The following is a 15,534-nucleotide window of genomic DNA, read 5'->3' as shown; positions in this document are numbered from 1 at the left end:
AAAACGTTCTGTGCTCGCTGGGTTAGTCCTTGATCTTGGGACAGACAGAAGTTTTTGGTCAGAGGATTTAAGTTGTCTGAGAGTGTGATATGGGGACAGGAGTTGTGTAAGAGGGGGCGGAACCATTTAGCGCCTTATAGACAAATGACATGATTTAAAAATGTATTCTGTATCGAACAGGCAGCCAGTCTAGAGAGGCAAGAATGGGAGTTGTGCTCCTTCTTTTTTGTTCTTGCCAGAATTCTTGCTGCGGTATTTTGAACTAGTTGGAGGTGAGATAGAGAAGACTGAGTAATACCAAAATATATATGCTATATTTGCAAATAGAATAACCTTGGTTTTCGTTGAGTTGGAGAAAGTTTGTAGCCATCCAGGATTTGATGTCTTGAAGATCGTTTTTGAGGTCAGTTGGTTTGCTGTAGTTGTTAGGCTCTAGGGCAGGCCTATTCAACTGGCGGCCGGCGGGCCGGATACAGACTTTTTTTGGGTGGGGGACAAAGATCTATGACTGGCCCGGGAGAAGCCTTTTTATTTAATTTTTCCTTGTTTGTTACATTACACTTACAGTGTTTGATTTTCATCATAATCTGGTTTTAATAATAATAATAATAATAATAAGTTCAGTGTTTATGCCTGTGTTGCTGTCTGTTGTAGTGTAAAATGACTAAAGGGAGAGCAGGTGGTTACATGAAAGTGAGTGAGAAAAGGAGAAGATACTGAATAATGACATCACAACAGTATAATCCTAATGTTAATTTAAAATTAAATATTCTTCTAAATATGGATAAAAGTCCAAAAAACATCAAATTTTCTTCAGCCTCGAGGTTCCATTCCTTACAGCACCCCCTACTTAATAATAGTTCCAGCACGGCTGCGAAAATGTGGTGGCGGGTTGTGTCAAGTGTACATATAATGGCTCGGGGAACGGTCCGGCCCCCGGCCCCTTAGGTTTCTGACAATGTGGCCCCCTGAACAATTTAGTTGAATAGCCCTGCTCTAGGGGGACTGGGGGAGGTAGATTTGTGTATCGTCCTCATAAAAGTGAAAAAAGATGTGTTTTTGAATAATGCGACCTAGCGGAAGCAGATACGTGGCGAAGAGGATCGGACCAAGTATGGAACCTTTGGGGACACCACAGAACAAGGGGGAAGATGAAGAGGATGAGTTGCTAGAGACACTGAAAGATCTGTTGGATAAGTACGAAGAAAACCAGTTTAAAGCAGAGCCAGAGACCCCCGCCCATTGGTTTAACCTGTGAATGAGGATCGAATGGTCTACTGTGTCAAAAGCTGCTGTTAGATCGAGGAGCAGGAGAACAGAGCAGTTTCCTGAGTCAGCAGCTAAAATAAGGTAATTTGTTATTTTCTGTAAGTTAGCAAAAGTGTGTGCCTTAAAATATTCTGAATATCCTAATGTGACCGTCATTGGGACACAGCTCATTGTTCTCACTTTATCATCCAGGCCATTGAGCCTTTTGCAGATGTTGGCGAGGCGTGGAAAGTTCTGCAAAACCTACTGATAGGGAAACATTTAAATCACATTAGCCTTTATTTGGACAATCACTATAGTTATTAATATATCCATATACATTTTCATTTAAGTTACACATAGTTATTGTGCATACACAGACTGACACCATATTCAGATAACCTGTAGCATACATTTGCAGCTCCTCTCTATCTCACACTGTGCCCTGCCACTGTGTCACTGTTCCCTCTACAAGGCCAGAATAACAGATAGGTTGAGTCTACAGAGTAGCCTTCAAGTGTGCCTCAAGACAGATGTCATCTGATGTGTGTCCTATAAGTATCTTTGACTTTCTGTTCAATGTATGTAAGCCTGTGTATCCATTCGTGAATATACAAGAGTGCATCTCTTGGCCAAGAAGATCTATGTCAAATACATCATATCAGACGACTTCTGACTCCTGGCTCCATCTTTTGATCACAAGCGGTTTTCTTCAAGTGGTTCACTGTTTACCTTTTGGCTGTCAATTTCTATTCTATAACACCTACGAACTGTCACCCTTGGAGACGAGATGCTTTTTGGACTGGCTTCACTTCACCTGCTGTACCCGAAGGACCTCGAGTGCACATTTTGTGCACAAGTTTCAGAAAATCCTGAAGGAACTGGACACAAACAAACCTTTTAGCTTTTACCACCTTTTACAACAAAGCTTTTAATGGAACTCTGCGCTTGATTTCAGAAGGGTAACAATTCCTGGGATGCCATTCTGAATTTAGGATCCAAAACACTGTCACAATGCATGCATCACATCGTTTGCATTGTTTGTTTATATAAAATGTATGTCATCCAAATGCATGGGAATTTGTACACACTGGTATTTCTTTGAGTGCAACGTCTACGAGCGTTGCGCATTATCAAACTTAGAAAACACTGTCCTTCTCAGCATTTGTCATCCCCCTCAACTGCCGAGTTACTTGTAATCAACAGGTAGCCATCCTCGTCCGCCTCCTCCGCATGCCTCTTGTGTCTGGGTGCAGCAGCAGCAGCAGCAGCCGTAGGAGCGGGCAGGTAGATGTTCCCCTCCCCGCCCTCAGGCTCTGTGTCCGTGAGGCTGTGATGGGCAGCGGCAGCAGCCACCTCCAGGCCCTGGTTGATGTAGTGGGCCTCCTGGCTGGCCTCCAGCAGCGGCAGCTCACACAGAAACGCTCTGAGTCTCTCAGCCAGCTCCGTGAAGCCAGGCCTGCCAGACGCCTCCTTATCCCAGCAGCTCCGCATTAGCCCATAGCTGAGGAGGTTTGGGGACAAGAGAGAGGTAGGCAGAGACAAAGATGGAACTTTGGTCACTTTTCCACTGACCTAGTTAGTTCTGGGCCAGTGCCTATAACCCGGAACCAGTTCTTTGCGTTTCGACAGCCAAAGAACTGGCTCTCGGCCCCGTCCCTAGTGGTGTCTGTTTGTGTGTGTGTGTGTGTGTGTGTGTGTGTGTGTGTGTGTGTATTTTGCATGATTATTTGTTTATACTGACCTGTATGGGCTAACCATGTTATCCCGGGTAGCCATGTTGCAAAGCTTTCAGACCTACATCTCATTTAAATCATCAGTTAAGAGTTGGATCAGGAGGAACAGAAGCTGGGCTTAATTTGTATAATTTTAGTTCTTATTCATCTTATTGATTTTATTGGATTTTATTGGATTGGATTTTAATAGATTTTGAGCAGTATATTTTAATTGTTGTTGTTTTTGTTTGTTTTTTAATGCTTATTTTATTGATTTATGTTTGTTTTTATTTCCCTATGTCCTCCTCCCTCCTGCGTGGTAGGCTCAACCACGCTCTACCCACAGGCTCTGACAAGTGCACTTTCACCATGCACCTTTACGATTAAACACTTTCACGCACCCAGGCATCCACTCACCAGTACATATTCCACACAGACATGTTCTTAAAGTCGAACTGAACCCGTATCGTCACGTGCGCCGCAGTCCGTTTCAGACTGAAAACATAATTTGTCTGAGATGACAAATTGAGAGGCGGGTCATAGTATCATGTCGATGATTTTATTTGACAATTCTGGGGACTGGATTGGGCTTTGGCCAATCATGGCGTGTTCCACCCCCAAATCGAGTAGGATTCAGCGTGTTGTCGTGCTACGCGAGTGGGATCCGCGGAGTACCAGGCAGCCAGCTGCTTCGTGTGGAGGGAGCGGACAATCCGATGAATGGGTGCTGCCCGCCCGCCTGGAATCTCCGAGGGGAGACCCCTGACAACCACGCTCTCAAAAGCTCTCAAGCGCGCGCCTTTTATGCTATTTCTGTAAATACGATATCCCTGGAATGTGCGTTTTAACAAGCCAGTTACATTTCTTTGCATTCTTAGAGATTATAGTTTTTGTTTGTTGTTCATGTTTCTAACAATTGGCCAAGTTAGTAGTTAGTTTATGGGATAGGAATTCTGCCAGATGACAGGCACTAGGCGCCATTTTCTACTTCATTTGGAAGAGAAAATTATCCAGAAATGAAGATTTAATTGACAGCTGCATGTCGTGATATGATTGGTTGAAATGGGGTAGAAATTTGATAGTACTAGGCGACGTCAGCAAACTGTACATTACTGTTATCAATGAAATCTTTTTTTTAAACCTGATGAAGGTCGATAGACCGAAACGTTGTGTTAATTAAAAGTTTTTTTTTGCAAGTAATTGACAGTGTGCGGGACTCCTCTTTATCTATCAATGAAATCTTGAAAAATGAACTTTTGATGTGAAAAAGTGTGAAAAACTAAAGAAATTAGATTGTTGTGATTTTGTTTGCATACATTATTAAATAGGTGCACTGCATACCCAGGTATTTGAACTAAAAGAAAAGAAAAGTCATTTTTGGTTTCAGCTCAACTTTAAAGGACCGCAATGGAAACAAGCTGTTAGCTTTATTGCGTTTTATCCTTTGAGTGGTGGGCCTATGGTGGGCCTATGTATGTATATAAATTGTATATATGTATTCATTGTCAATAAAGTCTTCAGTCAATCAAAAACCTATTCAGTGACATAATGATGGCTCTCTGGTCAGCTCTAGCACGTTGCGAAAGCAAACGGGTTCTTTAGAAGGTTCACAGTTAAGCCACCTGAGAAGCTGGCTCTAGCACCAGCCCAGATCCAGCAGGTTCCAGTTGGGGGAAAAGAGGTAATTGTGGGTAAAGGTAGGAAAAGACCAGATTAGATCGTTAGATTAGATTAGATTAGATTGCTGTGCAGCATTGAGTCATGGCGAGGCATACGTCTTGGACACTCCACAGAGTTACATCTTACTTCCTGTGTCCACTGTGTGGTGTTAGGCAAGACGCAGTAATTATATGGCATATTGCTGTATATCATGTGTAGAGCAGACCATGTAAATGTCATGTAAATGGGATGCTGTTTGTCACATAAGGTTGAATTTGTGTTGCCAGTAGGCGGCGCTACCCAAGTGGGGCATTAATGCAGCAATACATTTAGTGGAGGTCGCCTGACATGCATATGCACTGACACTGTTATGAATATCGGACATTGCTCAAAGGAGTTAATGATCATTTCCTGTGTCCACTATGTGGTGCTAGAGAACACCCACCAATTATGTCATGTTGCTGTATATCATGTGTAGTAGACGACCAAGTAAATTCAATGTAAATTGGGTGCGGTTTGTCACATACGGCTGACATCCTATTGCCAGTAGGTGGAGCTATGACTATAACAGGATATTGGCATGTAGCATACTTCATCTATCATGACAGCAAAATGTTGTAAAATTTTTTCATGAACATTCAAGCTTTATTTAGCGAGAATTTGCAGTAGCTGTTTATAGCGTTTACAGTAAAACACTTTGATGCAACCTGGGCCATGAAGTTGCAGCAGAATAAGGTACAGTATGTCGGCAGTCACTACCAGCCAGTAAAAACAGAAACAATGATGATAATAATAGACGTAAATAATAAAACAATTAAAAAAAACAGCAATAAAATAGAATAAACTATTGTGGAATTGTGTGGCTGTGAACATATGCTTTTGACAATTCCAACACTTAGGTAGAAGGAGAATGTGCAAAAATATGCAGTATCCTATAACAGGGTAGGGGTGGGGAATCACAAGTTTCATCACAATGCGATCCGATCTCGATTAATTTGACAATGATGCAATTTTTGCCGATATCACAAAGTTGCCGTGATATGATTTGATTCAGGGGGCTGCGATCGATATTAGACTATATGCCCCACGATATGCCCACAATCAGTTAAACAACCAGTTAAAAAAAGCAACTAAAATATCATTTGACTATTTTATTGTTGAGCTCTTAGACATTTAAATGAAAAATAATCTATTCTTTTTAATAAGATTCCAAAATAAAAGCACAATGTTTATTTATTTGATGGCGAGTCATAGCGATTAATATCGATGTTTTCACTGTGGATCGATGCAGTTGGATCGTTGGATCAATAATTCAAGAAAATTGAGTAATTAATGATGAATAATATATTAATATTAATATATATATATAATAATAATAATAATAATTATTATTATTATATATCATATATATATATATTATTAATATATTAATATTAATTATTAATTAATAATTCAATAATTGGGTGTCCAATTATTTTCCCTGGGCGGCCACATGAAAAACACAGATTGATGCCGAGGGCCAACATTTTTTGTCACCTCAGATTTGATCACGATAAATGATGGAAAACATACGGTGCACTTTTTCTTCAGCATTTATTATATTGAAAATCACTCCAAACAGACAATTTAGGTCATCTCATTCGATGTATTTAGCTTTATGAAATAAGTTAAGTTAAGTTAAGTTAAGTTATCTGTAACTGCCTGCTTACCTCCTATTTTTAGACTTGTGTTTTCCCTATTTGTGTAATTTCTACATTCTTGTTATAAGGAGCTATTTTCCACTTTTCGGTCATTTATTGAACTTGGAACAGCTCAACTGCACCTTTACCTGTAGTGTCCACTAGATGTAGACGTAAGTCAACTGCCCTTGCATGTCATGTCATGTGACATGGAAACCCCCTTCATAAGGGCCCAAAACCAGAACTGTTGCAGGTGCCCTCATGCAGACAGCAAACATTTGAGGAGAGTTGAATCCTCTCCTATCATACTGCCATGAAGGCTAAATCGACCTGTAAACGCTTGGAGGTATGTAAAATATAGTGTCACTTGAGCTGTGGTTCCTTTTTGAGTTGTTAAATCACATGGATGGTAACTCTTGTTTGCTTTGTTGTTTGGCAGCGTGTGTGTGAGCCAATAAGTCAGACTGAGATGCATCAGTAAACCCTCTTGTTTAACAGCCTTGGTGAGCGGAACGAGGTACGCTGAATTTGTTTGCATTAACAGCAGGTCAAATTGTGATGCACTTGTCTGATGTCCTTTAATTCTTGTATGTATTCTAAATTTAGCTGTCAGAATGTAAACCTCACCCTTGAATGTTTGCACTTTATCTGCCAGCACCTTTGACTTGGTTTTCAAGTATTTTATAGTTGTTTAATAAATTCTGTATTTTGTTAATACATTCTATGCACTGTACCTTTAATGTGGAAGCCTGTACTGACATTTTTGTATCTTTTTCATAGTTTTCACGGTGTTTACTACGGTGCTCAATGTGACAATAAATAAACCGTGGAGCATCAGTCGAGACTCTCTGCATCTGTTTACTCAAACCAAGAGCTGTTACAGTGAAAACTCGACCCCGGAGGAGAGCGAAAACTCGGCCTGGAGAAGGGAGAACGCAACGTCATCTCCATCAACGAACGAAGTCAACCTGTCTACACTCAATGTCAGGCAAGAACTGAATGTACTGCATCATGCACCACAGATTCAATGAGACTCTAACAAAGGATTGTGAAGAGACCCATGCATATGCACTTCATGGTTTAAAACTTTAAATGGTTTTAATTTCAGTGCTTTGACCTTTTAAGTTACTAAAGTGAAGGTTTGAAGGGGTTATTGGTGATAAGGAACCTGTGGTATGTTAAATATTGTGGTTGTGTTAATGTCTCATAAAACGATGCGTCCTGGAACCTGTCTTTTACTAAAGGTTGTAATTGGGGTGGAGTTTGAGTTTCTGCAGCACTTAAGCTTCTGACATTTATTTCGAGCCTGGTTTGCGCTAAACGAATTTGGGTTTAGATGTGTTATGTAAATGTCTGGAGTGGGTAGTATCGTATAAGGTTAAGGTCACTACTCATAGAGGTTCGTCAATGCCAGACATACTACACATACCCAAAAGTTAGTTGAATAGTCAAACCAGCCAAAAAAACAATGTCACTCCATGCAGAAGGAAAAGGCACACCCCTTAGCACACAACAGGACAGGACAAGGTCACATCCAAGAACATTAACAGAGAAGGGTCAAGAGATGCAGGATCCGATTGTCAAAATGCACAAATTGGCATTCAGTAAGGCTTATGACTCCTGGAAACGGGCAGTGAGAGAGAGCAGGAAAATGTTGAGAGCCCACTGTTTTCCAGATGATCTTGAGAAAGTCGAACAGGAAATTCGCACTACACACGACGCAGTACACCTTCAGTATGAGCTCATCTCACAGAACCAAGCCACCACTCCAGATTTTGTTGACAGAATGTCAGTCTGTACAACCCTGACTGAGGAGACGGTAGCCCTTGTAGCCAAACGAAAGGAAATTATCCACAAGGACTACAATGACCAAGTTGAAGAAAGAGAGGCTGAGAAAGTAGAAGAGCCCTCTAGTGGTCAGGCTGAGGTTGTCACCACTCAGTCAACAATGCTGAGTGTGGTAGGTGCAGTAGTGGGCTCACCAGCTTCTGATGTTAATCAAGAGTTAGGCCGCAGTTCAACTCAGGTTGGGAAGCCTGAGGCTGTACGTGAGCCAGGAAGGGTCTCTCAAATCGTTTTGTTTCAACCCTTACCTGTATCGACAGAAGCTGTGGATTGCAGCCCAGACGGGTGTGTGGTCGGACATGAGGAGCATAGTCCACCTAGAGTGCTAGGCGAACGGGCTGAAGAGCTTCAGCGAAAAACCCAGAGCCACTCCGACAGTTTTGAGGTGAGAAAAAGATCTGGTCCCACAGACAAGGTAGAGCAGCAGCAGTCTGAACCTACAGAGGACCCTGTGGCGATAACTCTAGTGAAGGAACAAAAGGCAGTTCTGGATTGGATTTCACGGATAGGAGTCGGTAACATGACGGGCAATCTGTGGAAGTCCCCAAAGGTGTTAGCTGCCCAGGAGAAATGCACAGATAGGTTCTGGGTTGTTCCCAGAAAGGTCAAAGGACTGATAGAGGGAGAAGCTTTCTCCATTCCTCGCCTTGTGGACTGCCAAGGAGAGTGTTGCCGTTGAGTTCTTTTAAGTATTTCTTCCTCCTGTCATTGCTTGTTATGACTAAAGGGACAGTTTCACATATTGAAGTAGTATCTAAAGTGGTCGATTAAGTTTTGTATCAATTTCCTCTTTGTTTTGATGTAGATTTTAGAAAAGCATATGCTTATCGTGTTGTGTTTCGATTTTTGGGATTAGAAGGTAAGGTATGAGATTGAGGTTTCCCTCCAGTAGCCTTACAACACACTACAACACATTCACTGTGCCCTCAGAAGGAACCTTAAAGCAGTCAGATGTAGTATGGAAATCCCATATGATGTAAGTAATTTGTTAAGTTGTTCATAATGGGATTTGGGGGGAGTGTAACTGCCTGCTTACCTCCTATTTTTAGACTTGTGTTTTCCCTATTTGTGTAATTTCTACATTCTTGTTATAAGGAGCTATTTTCCACTTTTCGGTCATTTATTGAACTTGGAACAGCTCAACTGCACCTTTACCTGTAGTGTCCACTAGATGTAGACGTAAGTCAACTGCCCTTGCATGTCATGTCATGTGACATGGAAACCCCCTTCATAAGGGCCCAAAACCAGAACTGTTGCAGGTGCCCTCATGCAGACAGCAAACATTTGAGGAGAGTTGAATCCTCTCCTATCATACTGCCATGAAGGCTAAATCGACCTGTAAACGCTTGGAGGTATGTAAAATATAGTGTCACTTGAGCTGTGGTTCCTTTTTGAGTTGTTAAATCACATGGATGGTAACTCTTGTTTGCTTTGTTGTTTGGCAGCGTGTGTGTGAGCCAATAAGTCAGACTGAGATGCATCAGTAAACCCTCTTGTTTAACAGCCTTGGTGAGCGGAACGAGGTACGCTGAATTTGTTTGCATTAACAGCAGGTCAAATTGTGATGCACTTGTCTGATGTCCTTTAATTCTTGTATGTATTCTAAATTTAGCTGTCAGAATGTAAACCTCACCCTTGAATGTTTGCACTTTATCTGCCAGCACCTTTGACTTGGTTTTCAAGTATTTTATAGTTGTTTAATAAATTCTGTATTTTGTTAATACATTCTATGCACTGTACCTTTAATGTGGAAGCCTGTACTGACATTTTTGTATCTTTTTCATAGTTTTCACGGTGTTTACTACGGTGCTCAATGTGACAATAAATAAACCGTGGAGCATCAGTCGAGACTCTCTGCATCTGTTTACTCAAACCAAGAGCTGTTACATTATCCTTTATTTATCCCCTTGGGGAAATTCATCCTCTGCATTTGACCCATCCTCTACTAGGAACCTTCCTAGAACTAGGAGCAGTGGGCAGCCACTGTGCAGCGCCCGGGGACCAACTCCAGTTCTTTTGCCAGTACCTTGGTCAGGGGCACTGACAGGAGTCTTAACCCTAACATACATGTCTTTCTTGATGGTGGGAGGAAACCGGAGCACCCGGAGAAAACCCACACGAACACGGGGAGAACATGCAAACTCCACACAGAAAGGACCTGGGACGGACCGGGGTTCGAACCCGGGACCTTCTTGCTGTGAGGCAACAGTGTTAACCACTGAGCCACCGTGCCGTCCCAAATGGTGTGGTTTGTCATAGAGCTCCCAGGGAGGGCAGAACCCTGGCCAGGCATAATGCCCAGCTCTGGTCTAAATGCATAAGACAAACAGACGATGTGTAGTATAGCAGAATTAACATGGGAACTCACAGTTTGGAGTCACAGTCTTCTGGCTGTTTGAGCCTGTAGCCGGACAACAGCAGGTCCAGCAGCTCGTGGTTGTGGACTCCAGGATAGGGAGTCCTCCCTCTGGACACGATCTCCCACATGGTCACCCCGAAGGACCACTGAAAGGGCAGGGATGGGTTAATGGAGACATTTTTACAACCTGGACTTTATATCCAGCTCGATTTATGTTTTACTACAAGTCACCCTGAATGGAAATTTCTGAAAATGAAGCATTATAGGACTTATAGAACAGCCCGCGCAACGGCCTGGAACAGAGGCCGCAGCCCCGGGGCACCTGCTAAGCATGCATATTACGCCCTGTAAATAGCTTATTTTCTCCCATGCACCGGCTCATATCCTTTTCTTATCCTATCATATATCATCAGTGTTGGGGGTATTACAAAAGTAACATTATTAAATGTAGTATTATTACTTTTAGCAGTAACTCAGTAATATAACTTAAGTAATATTACTTGTAGGATTTCAGTAATATTATACCAGTTACTTTGTCAAGTAATTCAAATTACAAATTGAGTTATTTATTTTTTTAAATCAAAGCACATATTTAAAAAAGATACAATCATTTCCTAATCAAATTGTGTTTTTGTATGCAAATAACCACTAAATAGATGACAATAACAAAGGAAAAGAATAACATTTAGAATGTTGGATTGTTTACACTGACTTCAAGACGGTTTAAATTATTTTCCGGGATGTTCCGGGGCGGCGATGTCATTCTGCTGCTGCTGTTGTTTGGGGAAAGTAATGCAAAAGTAGTTAATAAGTAACGAGTTACTCTACACAGACAGTAATATTGTAAATTAACTTATTACTTTAGTAACTAGTAATAAAGTAATATGTAGTATATTACATTTTGAAAGTAACTTGCTCGACACTGTATATCATAGAGGCAATGAGAAAATGAACGCTGTATTTACCTTGCTGCTGAACTCTCAACTGATGCTCTAGTCTACACAAGCTTGCACCCCCATACTTATCTGAGCTAATCATCCCATATACTCCCATTCCTCTGTTCACAGGATGGTCATTATCTTACCATCCCAAAAATTAAGAAAAAATCCGCAGGAAGTAGAGCATTCTCTTATCGTGCTCCATGGGCCCTATTCTCCCACAAGCCTTAGGCGCTAAAACGGGCCTTAAACGCAAAAAAACGTGCCTTGCGCCTGTTTTGGGACGATATCAATATGGCTTTAGGCTGCCAAATGCGCTTTAGGCCGAATGGGCGTGGCGCAGTCCCAGAATGGGCCAAAGTGGGTGTGTCGGCGCTAAATACCTGCGTACTGCTATCTTCCGACCTGGCGTTAATTTAGCGCCTTGCGCCTTTGAAAAGCAGGCCTCTTCAGTGGGCCAGTTGCGCGGAGCGCTCCCCTCTGGCTCTCTCCCTCCCCTCTGGCTCTCTCCTCTTTCACCCTTCTCTGTGTCACCTCTCTCCCTCTCTCCTCAGTCTGACAGGCACAATACCGACTGTCTCTGACTCCCTCGCTCAGAGTCCCATAGAAAAAATAAGCTGTAACTTCACTGCAATGTGAATGTCCCAACATGCATTGTGTTTCTCCATTTCGCTACTAAATAGCAACCAAATGAGCCGAAAACCTATATTAAGGGAGGATCTAAATAATGTGTAATGGTAAGACAACCTCCAATTGTAGAACATTTCAATATTGGACCAAATAAAACATCGAAATGAAAACACCACCCTATTTGAAACATATATGTCCTACTGGGGCTATAAATATCCCTTGTCGATTTAACGTGATTTAGATAAGTGACAGCGGAACGCGCTTCGGAAGCTTCTACTGTCATCTGCTATACTGTGATGTCCGCTCCAATAACTTGGCCCTACTCCACATTTAGTTTTACAATAAAAACACATTTATGCAATGACTTTACATAATGTAGGCTATATTTATGTGCATCATCCTTCCTGCAGCAGGCGAGAGAAAATGATATCTTTCTGGACAAACTTTCACCAATCTAATAGGCTATATTTTTCTAGCTGATGCGTTTAGAACATTATTTTCACTTTGATCTTGCTATAGTGTAGCGTTTTTACATGCTTGCAGTATTTCAACTGCAGTTATATTGGTTTGAGAAGCATCATAATATGGAATAATAGCCGATATATGGAGACAGACGGGATGAAGGGAGGTGGGGGGGGGGGGGGGGGATCAGAGGCTTGGGTTTCGTCTGGTTTTGCTGGACAACTGGAATGGAGCTTAAAAGGCAAGCATGCGATTCGTTTATTGCACTTATCCAATGAACTGACGGTGCATAATTTTACGCTTAAAAGGCGTGGTTGTAATGGTTGAGGCTGCGTCTAGCGCCAAGACCAAGATATCAAGTGCGCTGGTCCACGCCCCCTGATTTGCGCTGCGCCAGGCGCTCGGCCTAGAAACAGCGCAGATGCAACGATAGGGCCCATGGCCCCTATCGTTGCATCGGCGCAGTCTCGGCTCTCCCTGATCGGCATAGGATGAAGTAGCAACCAGGATAAACTACAAGATGGCGGCCATGAGGCTCGCCCCAGTACAAGCTATGTTCCTGTGTCTCGTACTCCTGTCTACGTTGTGTTATAATGTGTCATGTATAATCCAATACACCCGATGGGAGCTACTAAAGCTTAGACAAAATACACATGGAGTTCTGGGACCATCGGCGTTCCTACCTGAGGAAATATTATCCTTTAACCATCTACGTGGCTACCCAACGCCATGGCTAACATCTGCCGGGAAACGGAGCAGGCGCTCTGGGATCCTCTCAAGGTTCAGACGGCGCCCATTCCGACCACCACTTCCAGCTCTCCTGCTATCTAACGTCAGATCCCTCCGATACAAAATGGATGAATTACAACTTCTAGTACAATCTAACAAAGACTACAGCGACTGCTCTGCCATCTGCATGACTGAGACCTGGTTGGATCAAACAGTGCCCGACCAAGCGGTAACGCTTCCAGGATTTACACTCCACCGAGCCGACAGGTTAGCTAACCTGTCGCTCAAATCCAAAGGTGGAGGCATCTGTTTTATGATCAACCATCGCTGGTGTACAAACTCCATAACGCTCAGTCAAATCTGCTCCCCACAACTGGAATACCTCTCTGTCAAATGCAGACCAACATACCTCCCCAGAGAATTTGCATCAATTATCTTAATCGGTGTTTACATTCCCCCAGAGGCTAACGCTAACTCCACCATGAGCGAATTAGCCAGCTACATATCATCTGTTGAAAACTCTCATCCCGACGCAGCAGTAATTGCGTTGGGCGACTTCAATCACACCAACCTGTCCTCTGAGCTACCGAACTACCACCAACAGGTAACCTGCCCAAGCAGAGGGAACAACACACTGGACCACTGCTACACCACATTCAAGCAGGCTTACCGTGTCTTTCCAAGAGCTCCGTTGGGCAAATCCGACCACGCAATGCTGCTGCTCATTCCAACATACAAACAAAAACTTAAATCCATCAAGCCAACGATAAAATCCGTCAGGTCCTGGTCCACAGACGCCACTGAGAAGCTGCGAGCCTGCTTTGAGTGCACTGATTGGGATGTATTCCATGCAGCTGGCGACCTTCACGAGTACACCGACACAGTGACGTCATACATCCACTTCTGCGAACAACTATGCATCCCAACAAAAACAGTCAAAATCTTCAACAACAATAAACCCTGGTTCAACAAAGAAATCCAACAACTTAGAAAAGATAAAAACAATGCCTACAAAACAGGAATAAAAGAACATTACAAGGCTGCAAAATATAAACTAAGGACTGCAATAAGGAAAGCCAAAACCAACTATGCCGCCAAATTAGAACAACAAATCACAACCAATGACACAAGAACCATCTGGAAAAAACTTCAGGACATCACCAATTATAAAAAGAAACCTACCCCCATACCTGACAGTGACAATCAGCTCCCGGACAAACTCAACACCTTCTATTCAAGATTTGAACAGTCACCTATGTGGGGTTTGGCATAACCTTCGTTATTTCGAATCCCACATAGGTTACGCCAAACCCCACATAGGTTACGCTAAAACCACCACCGCAAAGCGTCCTACCTGTCGTTGGCCAGTCGGCAGGAAAGTATCGCGGGACTTCACGAGACTTGGTGACCGAGATCACGTTTGAGGTAATTTGATCCCTGTGCGACTCCAGGAAATGGCCTGGGGCGAAATATCACTGTGGTGGATGTTGAGGGATCAGATTATGACGATATTTGGGGAAAACGGGAATAAAAATAGCTATTTAGATGCAGGAAAGACAGGCTCACACTTGGCCCCAAATCAGCTCCATTTTACAACTGACTTGGACGCTATTGATCTCAAAACAACGCTAGGACGGCCAGAAACGCCGCGGACATCACTGGGTGAGTGGTCAAATCATAATTAATGCCAGGAGATGGGTCCAGGTTCAAAAAAACCGAAATTCTCCTTTAAGACACATGTACCAAGTCAAAGAGATTGAGGGACTGTCACTCCAAAACTCACCACGTCGCTCTTCGTAGTGTAGACGGACTCCGACAGGCTCTCCAGGGCCATCCACTTGATTGGCACACGGATGGCCACCTTCTGGCGGTAGTAATTGCTGCTGTAGATTTTCTTGGACAGACCGAAGTCAGCCACACACACCCTAAGGTCATCCCCAAGCCTGCGGACCACAAATGGCATGGTCAATTCTTCTCTTTTTTAATCATAAATCGTCATCTTGGTTGTAAAAACTCTATAACATCATTCAATTTGAATTCACTGACTAAACGAAGAATCAATTTTCAAATATTCTTAAACTATTATGTATCATAATTAATAACCCAGCAACAATCTGTCATATTTTGTGATGAAGTGTTGACATTTACACTCTGGCCTTATCTACTTCACTAAGTGATTTCCTATGTTTCCCAGAATGCTTTTCAACTTGTTGCTTTCAGCTGTGGGTTAAACCGCCTTGGTTATGTGACTGGAATATGAGCTATTTGGA

The 15,534-nt window shown here is 42.6% G+C and overlaps 1 protein-coding gene across 1 annotated transcript in view; it reads right to left on the bottom strand.

Moving 5' to 3' along the window:
• Nucleotides 1-1,621: 1,621 nt before the first annotated feature.
• LOC310780191 (ephrin type-A receptor 5-like) overlaps nt 1,622-15,534 on the bottom strand; it is a 54,865-nt gene continuing 40,952 nt past the window's right edge. The window contains exons 13-15 of the mRNA XM_083640767.1: nt 15,048-15,207; nt 10,515-10,651; nt 1,622-2,752 (exon numbers count right to left, since the gene is read on the bottom strand). Of these exons, the coding sequence (XP_083496893.1) occupies nt 2,407-2,752; nt 10,515-10,651; nt 15,048-15,207 (643 nt within the window). The 3' untranslated portion in view covers nt 1,622-2,406. The remainder of the gene's footprint in view (nt 2,753-10,514; nt 10,652-15,047; nt 15,208-15,534) is intronic.

Source organism: Poromitra crassiceps, assembly GCF_964638095.1.
Source record: "Poromitra crassiceps genome assembly, chromosome: 7".
In the NCBI taxonomy this organism is placed as follows: Eukaryota; Metazoa; Chordata; class Actinopteri; order Beryciformes; family Melamphaidae; genus Poromitra; species Poromitra crassiceps.
This window is presented reverse-complemented; position numbering and strand designations above follow the sequence as displayed.